This window comes from Terrapene carolina, unplaced genomic scaffold, assembly GCF_002925995.2.
Source record: "Terrapene carolina triunguis isolate 2854851 unplaced genomic scaffold, T_m_triunguis-2.0 Scaffold69, whole genome shotgun sequence".
In the NCBI taxonomy this organism is placed as follows: Eukaryota; Metazoa; Chordata; order Testudines; family Emydidae; genus Terrapene; species Terrapene triunguis.
In genome coordinates, this window is record NW_020664420.1 from 16,094,226 (window position 1) to 16,107,984 (window position 13,759).

Consider the following 13,759-nt stretch of genomic DNA (forward strand, 5'->3'; position numbering starts at 1 on the left):
GAGCGCCACCCCTGCACCCAGACCCCTCACACCTGAATCCCCACCCCATCTACCCAGAGCCACCCCACCAAGTCCCACCCCCTGCACCCATATCCCCCCCACCCCACACCCTGCCCCCCAATACAGAAGTCAAACTATGCCTATGAGTAATTGTATGCATTTGTCACAAACAAAAACTAGATAGAATAGTGGTCCTGAAAATGTGGAATTCCCCAAACAACTTTGCTAAGTTTAACTTTAACAATTATTCAGGAAGATCCTGAGGTATAACAGTAATTTTCTTCTGGAGAAGAAATGTTTATTGGAAAGGATCCATTGAAAATGGGGACTTACAGAAGGGAGAGAGTTATGTTCAGACAGGTGTGAATCAGGAAAACATTAAGATTGTTTTGAGGTTAAAAGAAAATGAAAGACCTAGTAGCATGTGTTTTGTCCAGAGGAGGGCCTAGTTAGGTTATACAGGAGACCTGATACTAACTTTAAAATTCAAACCATGCAGAGAAAGTGTCTTTGGTTACTCTGAACACTCTGGGGACATGTGACCGCATACTGACCTGACAGAAAGGTTGCTTTGAACTGCAAGAGAAAGGATTTTACTATGAAAAGTAATCAGACTTTATTTTGGCATTCTATAATGGATTACAAGATCTGGGCAGGGACTGTCTCTTGTACAACACACAATAATATGCTGTCTGTGTTTAGTAGTCTAGACATGTTTGCTTCTATTATGATTTTCTTCACGATCAATAGGCTATTCTTTAGTTTAAGGCAACTTGAATTTCATTCAGAGAACTTTTTGGCTGAACCCGGAAAAAGCAAAAGGGAGCTGGACAATGATGTCATGTCATAAGCACAGAAAAAAACATGCAGTTTTCCTCTCTGAAACGGGATCACAGATAGCCTGGAGAGGGTGTTTGTGTGCCCATGTAGAGGTAAACAACCTACGAGATATCAGGCACAGTTCCAGATTCTTCATATATTCAGAATGAGGAATTGCATATGAAAGAAGGAAGGAAGGAAGGAAGGAAGGAAGGAAAGATGGAAGCAGTAAGAAACAGACCAAAAAACCCTTACATAATATCAGCATCTCCAAAATACAGAAGTCCTAAGAACAAATAGAGGATCAAGTGAAGTCATCCAAGACAGGGAAATTGAGCCTGGACAGAGTGAGGAGTGGGCAAAAGGGAAGTCTCAGCACATCTGAAGACAGATTTTATATTTCATGAAGTTTTAGGAGCTTCTCACTCAAAGAGAAGTGGACAAAGATAATTGATCTAACATATGCTTCAGTGGCTGAACAAGAAGGTGGAAACCCAGGAGTCTAACTAGGTCACTTAAGACCCATTAAGCACTCAAGCATGTGACTGCTTTGAACGTGTACATTAGATGAAAAAAAAAAAAAGGGCTGTCAAAACTCCCACAATTTCTTATTTGTACATGGCAGTGGATATTCTAGACTGCAAAAAGCTATGAAAATGAGTTGTGTTAGGAGTGAATGAGCATTCATCTGTAATTAATGCTATAGTACATGCAAGATCATTAAAGCAATGTAAAGTGTACAACACTTAAATACCTATCTCATAGAACTGGAAGGGACCCAGAAGGGTCATCAAGTCCAACCCCCTGCCTTCACTAGCAGGACCAAGTACTAACTTTGCCCCAGACCCCCTAAGTGGCTCCCTCAAGGAGTGAGCTCACAACCCTGGGTTTAGCAGGCCAATGCTTAAACCACTGAGCTATCCCTCTTGCCTGTTCCATCTTTTTATCCTTTCCTCTTTTCCTGCATCGTTATTTAGCTCTTCTTGCTTCCTCAACTCTTCTCTCCAGCCACACTAACCTAGTTTCTAACGGTTTTCTCTTTTTCTAACCCTAACTCATTCTCAACCTCCTGCAACAACCTCCATGCCAATACCCATTAGGGGAAGGGATAGCTCAGTGGTTTGAGCATTGGCCTGCTAAACCCAAGGTTGTGAGTTCAATCCTTGAGGGGGCCACTTAGGGATCTGGGGCAAAACTGGTACTTGGTCCTGCTAGTGAAGGCAGGAGGCTGGACTCAACCTTTCAAGGTCCCTTCCAGCTCTATGAGATAGGTATATCTCCACATATAGTAAGTGCTCCAGCCCATATTTCTTGCCCTCATCCTATCCTGTCAGAGCAGTGACAGATGGCTTTTGACATTTTAACTGTAGACATCTGAACACAAAGAAATGTACGTTGCATAAGAGGGAGCGCCATAACTGATAAGGATTATGGATTTGCTGTGATGGGTCCTGACAAATATATGAAAATCATCTGTACAGCAGAGTCCCCAAAAGTGGACTCAGAATTGTAGAAGCCAGCAGGGCTTTGGAGCGGAGCCCAGAGCAGCTCCGGAGCAATGGAGCTGGAGGTTTTTGCCTGGAGCTGGAGCAGAGCCAGAGCACAGCTCCAAAGCCCTGGGTCATAATATCTGGAATACAGCTTTCCTGCTATACTTCAACTTCCATCAATATTCCATGAGGGACACAGACCTTTTCCTATGGATGAGAACTAGGATTCCTTTCCTTCCCAATACTGCTCAGCAGGATGGATAAAAATTGATGATTTTTATATCAAAAATAAAATTTGAAATGGACAACTTAGATTATAATACAGTTAGGCCTTAATATATTAAAATCATTAAATAAAAACCAAAAATTAGAACAGTACATGTTTGCTGCTAAGTTTTAAAGAAAGTCAAACCACTGAACTGATGGAAGTCACTAGCTAAGCACTTGGAACCAGAGTTTGTTCAAATACTAAAATCAGCATTTGTGACGGTACCTCCCATAAGGTTTTATGGGAATATGACATAACTGGAATATGTTTTGTGCTGCCTGTGCCATGTAACATATCTCTGTAAAGGTTATGGTCTACTATATCTATTCATCCTATTTGTACACATATATCATTTTGTACTTGAGGTTAAGAATATTGGCTGTATACTTGCTTGATTTCTAAGTAAGCTTTGTGAGGCATTTGGTCAGCTTCTTTAGGAAGGAATTCGCAAGGTTAAGTACCTGATCAGGAAGCACTTGGGGAACAATCCATCCTGGAATGCTCCAATCCACATAAAAAGTCTTCCTGGAGACATACAAGATATATGGACAATGGCTTCTGCCTGTAAAGACTGAGAGTCATGCATGGACATGTGACTTGCCTAGGTGACTCCAGAACTCCATCTCGGGGCTGGATTTGTATAGGAGTGAGGAGGGGGGTCTCCACCCACAAGAGAAAGTCTATTTAAACCCAATAGAGACCCCTCCATGGGGTCTTCAGCTGGCTAAAGAAGGAGCCTCTCCAACCCCCAGGATACTTGAAGGAAACTGGACAGAACAAAGGACAGTAACTACAGGGGGTGTGAGTGATTGCTGGACCCAGGCTAAAAGGAGATTAGTCTGTAAAAGGGAGCATTCTGGAACTGGTGAGGATCTTATCTGTATTTAGTTTGATTAGACATAGATTTGCGCATTTTATTTTATTTTGCTTGGTGACTTACTTTGTTCTGTCTGTTACTACTTGGAACCACTTAAATCCTACTTTCTGTATTTATTAAAATCACTTTTTATTTAGTAATTTACTCAGAGTATGTATTAATACCTGGGGGAGCAAACAACTGTGCATATCTCTCTATCAGTGTTATAGAGGGCGAACAATTTATGAGTTTACCCTGCATAAGCTTTATACAGGGTAAAACAGATTTATTTGGGTTTAGACCCCATTGGGAGTTGGGCATCTGAGTGCTAAAACAAGCACACTTCTGTGAGCTGTTTTCAGGTAAACCTGCAGCTTTGGGGCAAGTGATTCAGACTCTGGGTCTGTGTTGGAGCAGACGGGAGTGTCTGGCTCAGCAAGACAGAGTGCTGGAGTCCTGAGCTGGCAGGGAAAATAGGAGCAGAGGTAGTCTTGGCACATTAGGTGCCCAAGGGGTTTCTGTGATCCAACCCGTCACACCAGAGTTTGTTCAAATACTAAAATCAGCATTTGGAGACATAGCCTCTTCCACAGGTGCAGAGAGAATATTTTCTTCCTTTCAGTTTATTCAATTACTTCACTTCAGTGACTAGTTCATTCAAAGTTAAGAAACCAACTGGGAGTTAAAAAAAAAAGCAGGAAAGCTTGTTTATACTTCCAATCTATGAATAAAAACTAGGTGTGAGAGGATGAGATTTACTAGTTCTAAAATCTTGAAGGACATGGTGACCAAAAATAGTGAATTCAATTCATTACACTATAGACAATGCTTTCTTTGTTTAAAAAAATCAGTTCTAAATCCAAATAACGTTTGGGTAAATTTTGCTAATTTTTTCCTAATATATCCAGTATATTTAAGGTAATTTAATTTTAAAAAATGAAAATGCTGTTCGTGAATTTTAAAGTGAACCTACATTTCAATCCAACTAGATAGAGCTTGACACAAATCACAAGTACAAAAAAGTAAACAAGAAATGCATCATTCACCATTTCCTACCATAAAAATGTAAAAATAAGAAATCTGAATAAACTTAAGCTAAGTAATTGCTTCAGTAAATGTGTACAGATATAGCATGTCTCCTGGTTCACAAAAAGTAAAACCAAATTTAGTGTAAAGGGTATATTTAGTTGCAAGCAACATATTTTAACAGTTGCCAAATAATGAAAAAGTCAACCTTTCTTTAGAAAGGTAACTAAAGTACAAATGCAAAACACAATTAAAACTGATTTAAATCAATCCACCCTATTGCAGAGGAATTTTCATGGCTCCCAGTTAGATTAGGGATGACACTTGTGCAAAGTCACCAATGTCCTTGATGCTGTTATAAAGTACAAATTTCACAAAGAAAGGACTAATCTAAAAGACAGGATTTATTGGGTGGCCTAGAGAAAAGGGCTGACTTGTAGTTTTTCCATTTATTACAATCTAAGTGTCCCAAAAGTGAGTGAGGTTTTTAGGAGTGATATGAAAGAGGATGGGGTCTTGGCAAAAATCAGATTTAGAGGACATTTCATGCATAAGGGATAACATGGTAAAAGCATTTTGACTTATGATGAGACCCTAGAGAAGCAATTTAAACTAATTTTAAAGACTAAAACCTTTGGCTTTGAACTGACAGAGGGTTTGTAACTGAAGTTCCACTTTAAGAAAAATAGGATTCGGGTTGTTAGCCAGTAGTGATTTAACATCTCAAACACTTGAAACAATGAGAGAAAAATGGATGTACAGTAGAACCTCAGAGTTAAACACACCTCGGGAATGGAGGTCATTCGTAACTCTGAAATTATCATAACTCTAAAGAAAACGTTATGGTTGTCCTTTCAAAAGTTTACAACTGAACATTGACTTAATACAGCTTTGAAACTTTAATATGCAAAAGAAAAATGCTGCTTTTAACCATCTTAATTTAAACGAAAAACACAAACAGTTTCCTTACCATGTCAAAACTTTTTTTTTTTTTAAAACGTTCCCTTTATTTTTTAGTAGTTTACGTTTAACACTGTACTGTATTTGCTTTTTTTTGGGGGGGTGGGGGGGAGAAGAGATGTGAAATATATAACTGCAGGAAAAAAGCTTCAAATGAATCTACACTTACAGTAAGAACATAAACATAAGAACGGCCATACTGGGTCAGATCAGTGGTCCATCTAGAGCAGTATCCTGTCTTCTGACAGTGGCCAATCCCAGAAGCTTCAGAGGGAATGAATAGAACAGACAATCATCTAGTGATCCATCCCTCGTCGCCCATTCCCAGCTTCTGGAAAACATAGGCTAGGAACGCTCAGAGCATAGAGTTGTATCCCTGACCATTCTGGCCAACAGTCATTGATGGACCAATCCTTCATTAACTTATCTAGTTCTTTTTTTAACCCTGTTATAGTTTTGGCCTTCACAAAATCACCTGCCAACAATTTACACAGGTTGACTGTGTGTTTGTGAAGTAGTACTTCCCTGTATTTGTTCCCTGCTGCTTATTAATTTCATTGAGTGATCCATGGTTCTTGCGTTATGTGAAGGGTAAATAAACACTTCTTTATTCACTTTCTCCACGTCAGTCAAGATTTTATAAAATATCATAACCCCTCTTAGTTGTCTCTCTTCCAAGCTGAAAAGTCTCAGGCTTTTTAATCTCTCTTCACACGGAAGCTGTTCCATACTCCTAATCATTTTATTGCCTCTCTCTGTTCCTTTTTCAATTCTAATTTTTTTTTTTTTTAAAGATGGGGTGACCAGAACTGCATGCAGTATTCAAGGTGTGGGCGTACCATGGATTTATATAGAGGCAATCTGATATTTTTGGTCTTATTATCTATCCCTTACCTAATGGGTCCTAACATTGTTTGCTTTTTTGACTGAGATTGCACGCTGAGTGATGTTTTCAGAGAACTATTCACAATGGCTCCAAGATCTCTTTCTTGAGTGGTAACAGCTAAATTAGATCCCATCATTTTGTATATATAGTTTGGATTATGTTTTCCAATGCAGATTACATTGCATTTATCAACATTGAATTTCATCTGCCATTTTGTTGCCCAGTAACCCGGTTTTGTGAGCTCCATTTGTAAGTCTTCACAGTCTGCTTTGTACATAATTATCTTGAGTAATTTTGTATCATCCACAAATTTTGCCACCTGTTTACCCCTTTTTCCAGATCATTTATGAATATGTTGAATAGCACTGGTCCCAGTACAGATCCCTGGGGGACACCACTACTTTCCTTTCTCCATTCTGAAAACCACTTATTCCTATGCTTTGTTTTCTGTCTTTTAATCAGTTACCGATCCATGAGAGTACCTTCCCTCTTACCGCATGACTGCTTGCTTTGCTTAAGTGCCTTTGGTGAGGGATCTTCTCAAAGACTTTTTGAAAGGCTAAATACACTATACCCACTGGATTACCCTTGTCCACATGTTTGTTGACACCCCCTCCTCCCAAGAATTCTAATAGATTGGTGAGGCATGATTTCCCTTTACAAAAGCCATGTTTACTCTTCTTCAAATCATGTTCATCTGTGTGTCTGATAATTCTTTTCTTTATTATAGTTTCAATAGGGAAATATACCTATTCTAGGATCGGAGGTGTCAAGACATTGAATTTTGCACACTTCTATTCATCCATGCTTCCGGAGAGTTAGCCAATTCTGTTTGGGGTGGAAGTGTGTCATCAAGGACCAGATCTTAGATTGTTGACATTAACAGACAATTGATCAACCTTTGCTCCCATCTAGCAAAGGATGACTGGGCTATATTTAGTCAGACTCAAAGCTCAGCTTTTCCAGAGATTCTGGGAATAGCAGCAGCAGTTCTCATCTATTTTAACAAATGGCAACAGGAATAAAATCTGACCATGAAAATCCTCAGTTGAAGGGTAACATGAACAAGATTTTATTTTCCCTCTTGTTTTGATATTCCAAACTAATAAGAGAGTCCTAAATGACAGTTTAAACTTAAAATAAACTGAATAAAATGTGAAGTTAAAAACTGTCAGTTGTCACCAGATATTAACCAAGATTAGACCATTTGTGGGGCCAAACAAGCTGGGAGCCTGGTCAAACTCAGCTTTGTACCATCACTGTGGCTGCTGCATTCTTCATAACATCAAGGCTGCTCTAATCAATAGAAAGCAGCGCACAGTCGTAAGCAGCCATTCTGGCAGCCAGAAAGAGAGGACATACGTTTCCTAATCATTTCCCTTTCCTCTGGTTGGAAGCTACAAGAACGGTGGTTGTCAGGCAGCACAACAACTGTACAACACCAGAGGATTATCTTTATGAAAGGAGAACTCCCAGCTGGCCAAATCCACCTGGTTTCCAGAACCTTTACACTAGTCGAGTGATACAAAGAAATTGGAATGAATGATCTGGCTTTGTTTATAGCAACTTCTGTAACTTCCTTCACTGCCCATTTTTCCTCACTTTAGCTATTTTCATCAAATGTCCTTCAGTGCTGAAAACTGTGTCATAATGCCTTGTCTTGCAAGTGAAACTCCTACCTGCACCTCAATCAAATCCTCAGGGGAGACACCTTCTCTTCTTGTATATTTGAAAAAGCACCTAGCAGACCCTGAACACTACCACAGACAAATAATTCCTAGAACAACATATTCAGGTCATGAAGTCTAACTCCATGTATGGATTTAGTCTAGATCAGTGTTTCTCAACGACCGGTCCCTGAAATCTCCCTGACACAGTTTAGGAAGGCAGCAAGCTAGTCCCTGGTATCAAAAAGGTTGAGAAACACTGGTCTAGATGATCCAGGAAGTATATTAATCATTCATATAGGTCTTCAACAGGAAAGACAATAATGAAGTATCTATCTTACAGACAGTGTCAAACAAATTGTAGTAGGTCTTTAGGACTGAACAACAGTCACCTAACAAGTAGCTTACAAATGAAGTGATTGAGCTGCTAGCAGAAACAGGTAATTGGTAAAGTCAACTAGACACTGTCTCTCTTAAAACACCAGAGGAATTACAGACTACTCTGTTTTACTTCCAAATCTGTCAGATTATCTGACAAAATACACGTAACACTGTGAAACAGATCAAGATATTATATGTTGAGGTTAGCGAGGCTTCTTTAAAGAAAATGCATATCTTCCTATCACTTTGAGTTGACAAGACAGTGGATAAAAATAAATTATTTGTCCTTTGAAGAGGCTACTAAGGAAACTAGGTATCGATGAACTTGGGGAAAAAAAAAAAAAAGCCAAAATTCTGTCATGATTTAGACATTAATTAAGGAGACAAAACTAAAAGCAAGGGAGGCTAATTTTTAATATAATAAAGCGGTTAAATAGTGGTATACCCAAGTGTCTGTGCTAGGACCAATGAGGATATATTTGTTAATTATCTGGAAGAAGAATAAACAGTGAGGTGACAAAATATGCTATTGACAATACTATTTAGGTTAATCAAATTCAAAGTGATTTAAAGCTGGGCAATTGGGCAAAACAGTAACAGATTACCCTTCATCTATTTACACTAAATTTAAAGTACATTGGAAGAAACAATTTGAAGCATTTGCACACATACAATTTCTAAAGTAACTAACTGCTCAGGAGAAAAACCCAGGCCTCATTGTGGACAGCTCAAAGAAAAAGTTTGTTTGATATAGAGCAAGAATTAAAAGCAAAAGAAAATACTAGAATGTATATAAGAATGGAATAGAAAATGGAAATATGCCATTTTACAAGTTGATTGTATATGTTCATCTTGAGCATGACATTTGGTTTATATTACCTGATCAATTACACCACAGAAAAGTTTAAAAATTTAGCTTAAAAAGAGTTTCAATTAACACACTAAAGTATCAGACACTGAAGGCTACACACATTTTGTTGGTCAGGTTATCTTATCTAGCAGCATTAATTTCCGTAAAATGCTTCCCCTTGTTCTGAAAGTAGAACTTATCTTTACGGAACCAGATTTGTACATTCTCCAATACTAGTTGTAAGTATTTGGTCAGCTATGACAGTGGATTTTTAGTTTATATGAGCTATAATTTAGGTCTTCAGAACTCTAAAACAAAGTTTGAAATAGAAATTATTAAACATACAATTAGTACTGGAGTTGAATGAAACTGAAAAACAAGAATAACCAGTACAGTGTTGGCCTCAAGGGCAAGTTCAAGTATCTATCAACTGTAATTTCTTTTGCAGTTTGGCTTGAACAAGTAGACCAGTATCATTATCCTCTCCAAACGGTCTAGTGGACAAACTAGTCGCCTGTCTTGTTCAGGTTACAAAAGACATGCTGATGTTACAGTACCTAACTGCAGATGTTACAGTATCTAACAACTACTTGAGTGTGCGAGTTGCATGCGGATGCCCCTTTACACTCTGGTTCTGGGAGACAGGAGTGCAGCTCTCTGATTGTTCTCACATCTGTTTGCAGATGTGGGAGTGCAGTAGTTTGGGCAAAGTTCAGATTGGTCCTGAGACCCTGTGCCTGTGTGTCGGCCAACTTCGGTATGGCTAAGGTGCCTGTCACCACAATACAGATAAAGGCACATCTCACAGTACCCGATTCCACTTGGCACAGCTCCACCACCACCAAGCACCTCGCTGCCCCAAGACTCAGCACCAAAAGCTCCGCAGCGCCTGAGCCCATCACCGGTATGTCTACTCTGCAGCCGGGAGCGAGCCTCCTGGCCCGGCTCACACGCTAAAAGTAGCAGCGTGATCAGTGCTGCCGCCCTCCGACTCTCAAGCCCAACGGCCCTCCTGGGCCTGGGGCGCTGAAGCAGCAACAGCCACATGCTATTTTTAGCAAGGTAGCTCGAGCCCAGCTGACCCCTCCCACAGATAGCCAACCAGCCCCCAGCTCCACCCCCAGCTCCCCCTTCCCTCCCGCGCCCCCGCGCCCCACCCCCCCCCCCCCCCCCACAAACCCCAAGCCCGGCCGCCCCCCCTCACCTCCGGGCTGACGTAGGACACGAAGGAAGGCTTGGCGGGCTTGGCCCCGCTGCCGCCGGCCCCTTTCCCCAACATGGCTCCGGGCGCTTCCCGCCCGCCCCAGCTCCCAGCGGCGGTGCCAGCCAGCGGGCACGACGGCGGCGGCACCAGCTCCTCCCACGACTCCTCGTCAGGCTCCTCAGGCTGCAGCGCCGCCCGCCTGCGGCTCACGTAGTTAACCCCTCCCATGGCGGCTCCCGCCCCAGCCCGACATCACCTCTCCCGCCCTCGACACCGGCCCTTTCTTGGAGACCGCCTCACAGCGTCCCGCTTCACTGTTGGACCCTGCTCGCTGTCAATCAAATTCAGCCCCGCCTTAACAGCCAAATCCCCTGCTCGGATTGGCTAACATGGGGAGAGGCCGGCGCTCACTACTGGGTCCTAGCGCCGGCGCCATTTGACCAGCAAGACGGACATAGCTTCAGCCGACAAATCAGTGGAGCTTCCTTGAGCGCTCCGCTGATTGGCCGATGGAGTTGCCTGCTCTGGGCTAGTCGCGCAGTTCCTGGAGGTGCGGTTGGGCGTCGCTCCTGGAAGTGGTCGGTCCGTGTGTTGCTGTGACTAATGGTTATTGTTTAGTTTGTACCGCACTAACCCTTCTTTTCCAATGAGGAGAGTCTCCGCAGCCTCCCGCACTCGCAAGAGACGTGCCAGTGCCAGGCTCGGGCCAGGGGAGGTTTGGCGGGTTTGTTTGTAACATGAAATAAAACACCCAAAATGCAAATCTGCCCTAGCCTGGAGGGCAGAGAGTGTTCACCACGGTTGTCTACACTACCAGAAAAGACCGGCAGTGCGGGGCTCGGGCTGTGGGGATATGAACTTGCAGCATGTTCGGGATTCTGCAGCTCCAGCGCAAGCGCTAATGTTCACACTGCAATTTTATAGCCCCACAGCCTGTCAGCTGACCCAGGTCAGCCACAGGTCTTTTACTGCAGTGTAGACATGAGAGCAGCAAGCCCACAAGAGCTGAGCTCTTCCAGCACTTCGCTAAGCAGCAAGCCAATTCTTTAACAAATGCCAATTCTGTCATTTAGAATAATCCTTCCTGCATCAGACGTCTCAGACCTCGCTTAGGGCACTAATTAGGCTCTGCCATCCCTGTCGATCCTAGGCTGCACTTTGCATGTCCTCTGTTAGCAAATCCCATAAGGTTTCCCTCTCCAAGCATTGTTTGATGGAAGGATTCTTTCAGTCAGCTCCTTTTTCGTGTTCCTACCATTGCACCTTGCAGATGCTCTGGCTTCATTCTTAACACGTCCCAGATATTTTCATCTTCTTTTCTAGATAACTTTGGAGCGAGGTTAACTCTCTGACAATTCTCAAAATTTGTTGGCCGAACTTGCAAGGCTTGTCAACTCGATGGTGTTTCTCTGTATGTATATATGTTCCATGGTAACCTTTGAACTCTGCATCTGATCATTTCCAACATTTCAGGGAATGTTCTAGGCATCAGTGAACAGGACCCTATTGGTTTTGGGGACAATTGGAATATCCTAAGTGGAAACACAGGGGACACATGGACTCACAGTCATCTGTTCATCACACTCATCTCATTAACATCTTGCAGCATAACAATAACTCTGCTCATCCTCCCAATAGAGTTTAACATGTTAACGCCCTGGATGACAGAAGAGAAATAATTGCTTTCTGTGCTGAAAGTCACGAGTCAGATAAGGGAGAGGAGACAGAAGACTTCATTCCTTCCTTCCTCCTTCCTAAGGTTCTGCCTCCTCACAGCCTGTTCCAGTCAGGAAAGAGAGGGCACCATCTGTCCATCTCTTCCTTCCAACCTAGGGGAAAGGAAGATACATAGGGGTCAGAGGAGAGACACCTAGAGCCCCTGGCATGATACAGAGAATGGGGACTGTGAGGTGGGGTTGTGGGGAATGAAGGAGAGCAAAGCCCCTGGCATGGTGGAGAGAATGGGGGATCTGCTGCGGAGGAGAGGAGCTATGAGCGGGTTCGGGCCCCTTTGAAAAAAAATTTCGGGCCCCCCAGCAAGGGCGGACCGGCTAAACAGAGCCGACAAGAGGGGGGTGAAGCCGGGCCCGGAATTTTTTTGGGCCCCCCCAGCAAGGGCGGACCAGCTAAACAGGGCCGACGAGATGGGGGGGAAGCTGGGCCTCGGGCCCCCCTTCCGGACCGCCGGGGCCTCGGTAATTTGTACCGGCTCCCCCCCCCCTCGTCGGCCCTGCTCCTGACCCTCCTACACGCTGTCCCAGAAAAGGGCAGCGGAGAGGGTTCTCCAAGCTGCCTAGAGAAGCGGCGTGGGATGCAGTCAGTCAGGGCGCAGCAGGCTCATATAAAAGAATTGTCAGGGCTAGAAGGAGTTCAGTCTGCTGGCAGGAATTGGGGAAGTAAGAGGTGTTTCTGGCTGGCAGCAGGGGCTGAAAGGGCTGGACAGATCAGTTACTGGTAGGGACCAGGGGAGTGAAGAAATAGCTTCTGATTGGCTGCTGGGATTCAATTAAGACAGACTATGGGGAAATGGCCCAAGGAAACATAGAGCAGCAATTAGTAAAGGGACGCAGCAGGAGACTGCTATACTTAAAGGGTCCCTGGGTTGGACTCCGGAGCACTGGGTGTGACTCGGTCTCCCCCTCACCAGCCACTGGGGAGAAGTGGCTACACCCTAAGTCAGGGAATTACAACTGTGGTACCCCAGGGAAGTGGGCTGCACTGGGACTGACTCAGCGGGAAGCTGTGGTCAGCAAAATGAGTCCAAGAGGGGTGGCTCAACAGGAAGGCTGGGGTCATTGAGGACTCAAGTCCCCAAGGAAGAAGCCCTCGGGGCGCTGCTCAATTCCAGAGTAGGAACCTTGCAACCTAGCCGAACCAAGCAAGAGTCCTGTGATGGGTCCTGTTGGATTGGTTAAAGACCGAGCCCAGGGAGGGCTGCAGAAAAGGACACACCAACCAAGGATACGGTGACGGGCCCTGATGGACTGTCTTAGAAGACTGAGCCCAGAAAGGGCTGCAGGACATTGGGGACATTTTGGACTATGTACCCCAAAAGGGGTTTGTTTGTTTTGCACATGAACAGAGTGTGACTTGGCTGGAGGGCTGAGTCACCAAAGACCTGCCTGACACGCACAGTGGCAGACGGGGGGGCACTGTGAGCAGACAAAAAATTGGAGGCATGCAGACACTCAACCCGGGGCACTCACATGAGGTGACTGCATTCTCTTACAGGAGCACACAGAACCTCTGGTATGCAACAACTGGGGGACCCTGGTATGGGAGAAAGGGCTTGGTGGATACACAGAAACCTTAGTGGGGGTCACTGAGGAACCCTGATATGGTGGGGTGAATG

At 43.6% G+C, this 13,759-nt stretch overlaps 1 protein-coding gene across 1 annotated transcript in view; it reads right to left on the reverse strand.

The window, feature by feature from the left end:
* MTMR12 (myotubularin related protein 12) overlaps positions 1–10,545 on the reverse strand; it is a 61,269-nt gene extending 50,724 nt beyond the window's left edge. The window contains exon 1 of the mRNA XM_026649038.2: positions 10,408–10,545. Within this exon, the coding sequence (XP_026504823.1) occupies positions 10,408–10,482 (75 nt within the window). The 5' untranslated portion in view covers positions 10,483–10,545. The remainder of the gene's footprint in view (positions 1–10,407) is intronic.
* Positions 10,546–13,759: the final 3,214 nt, after the last annotated feature.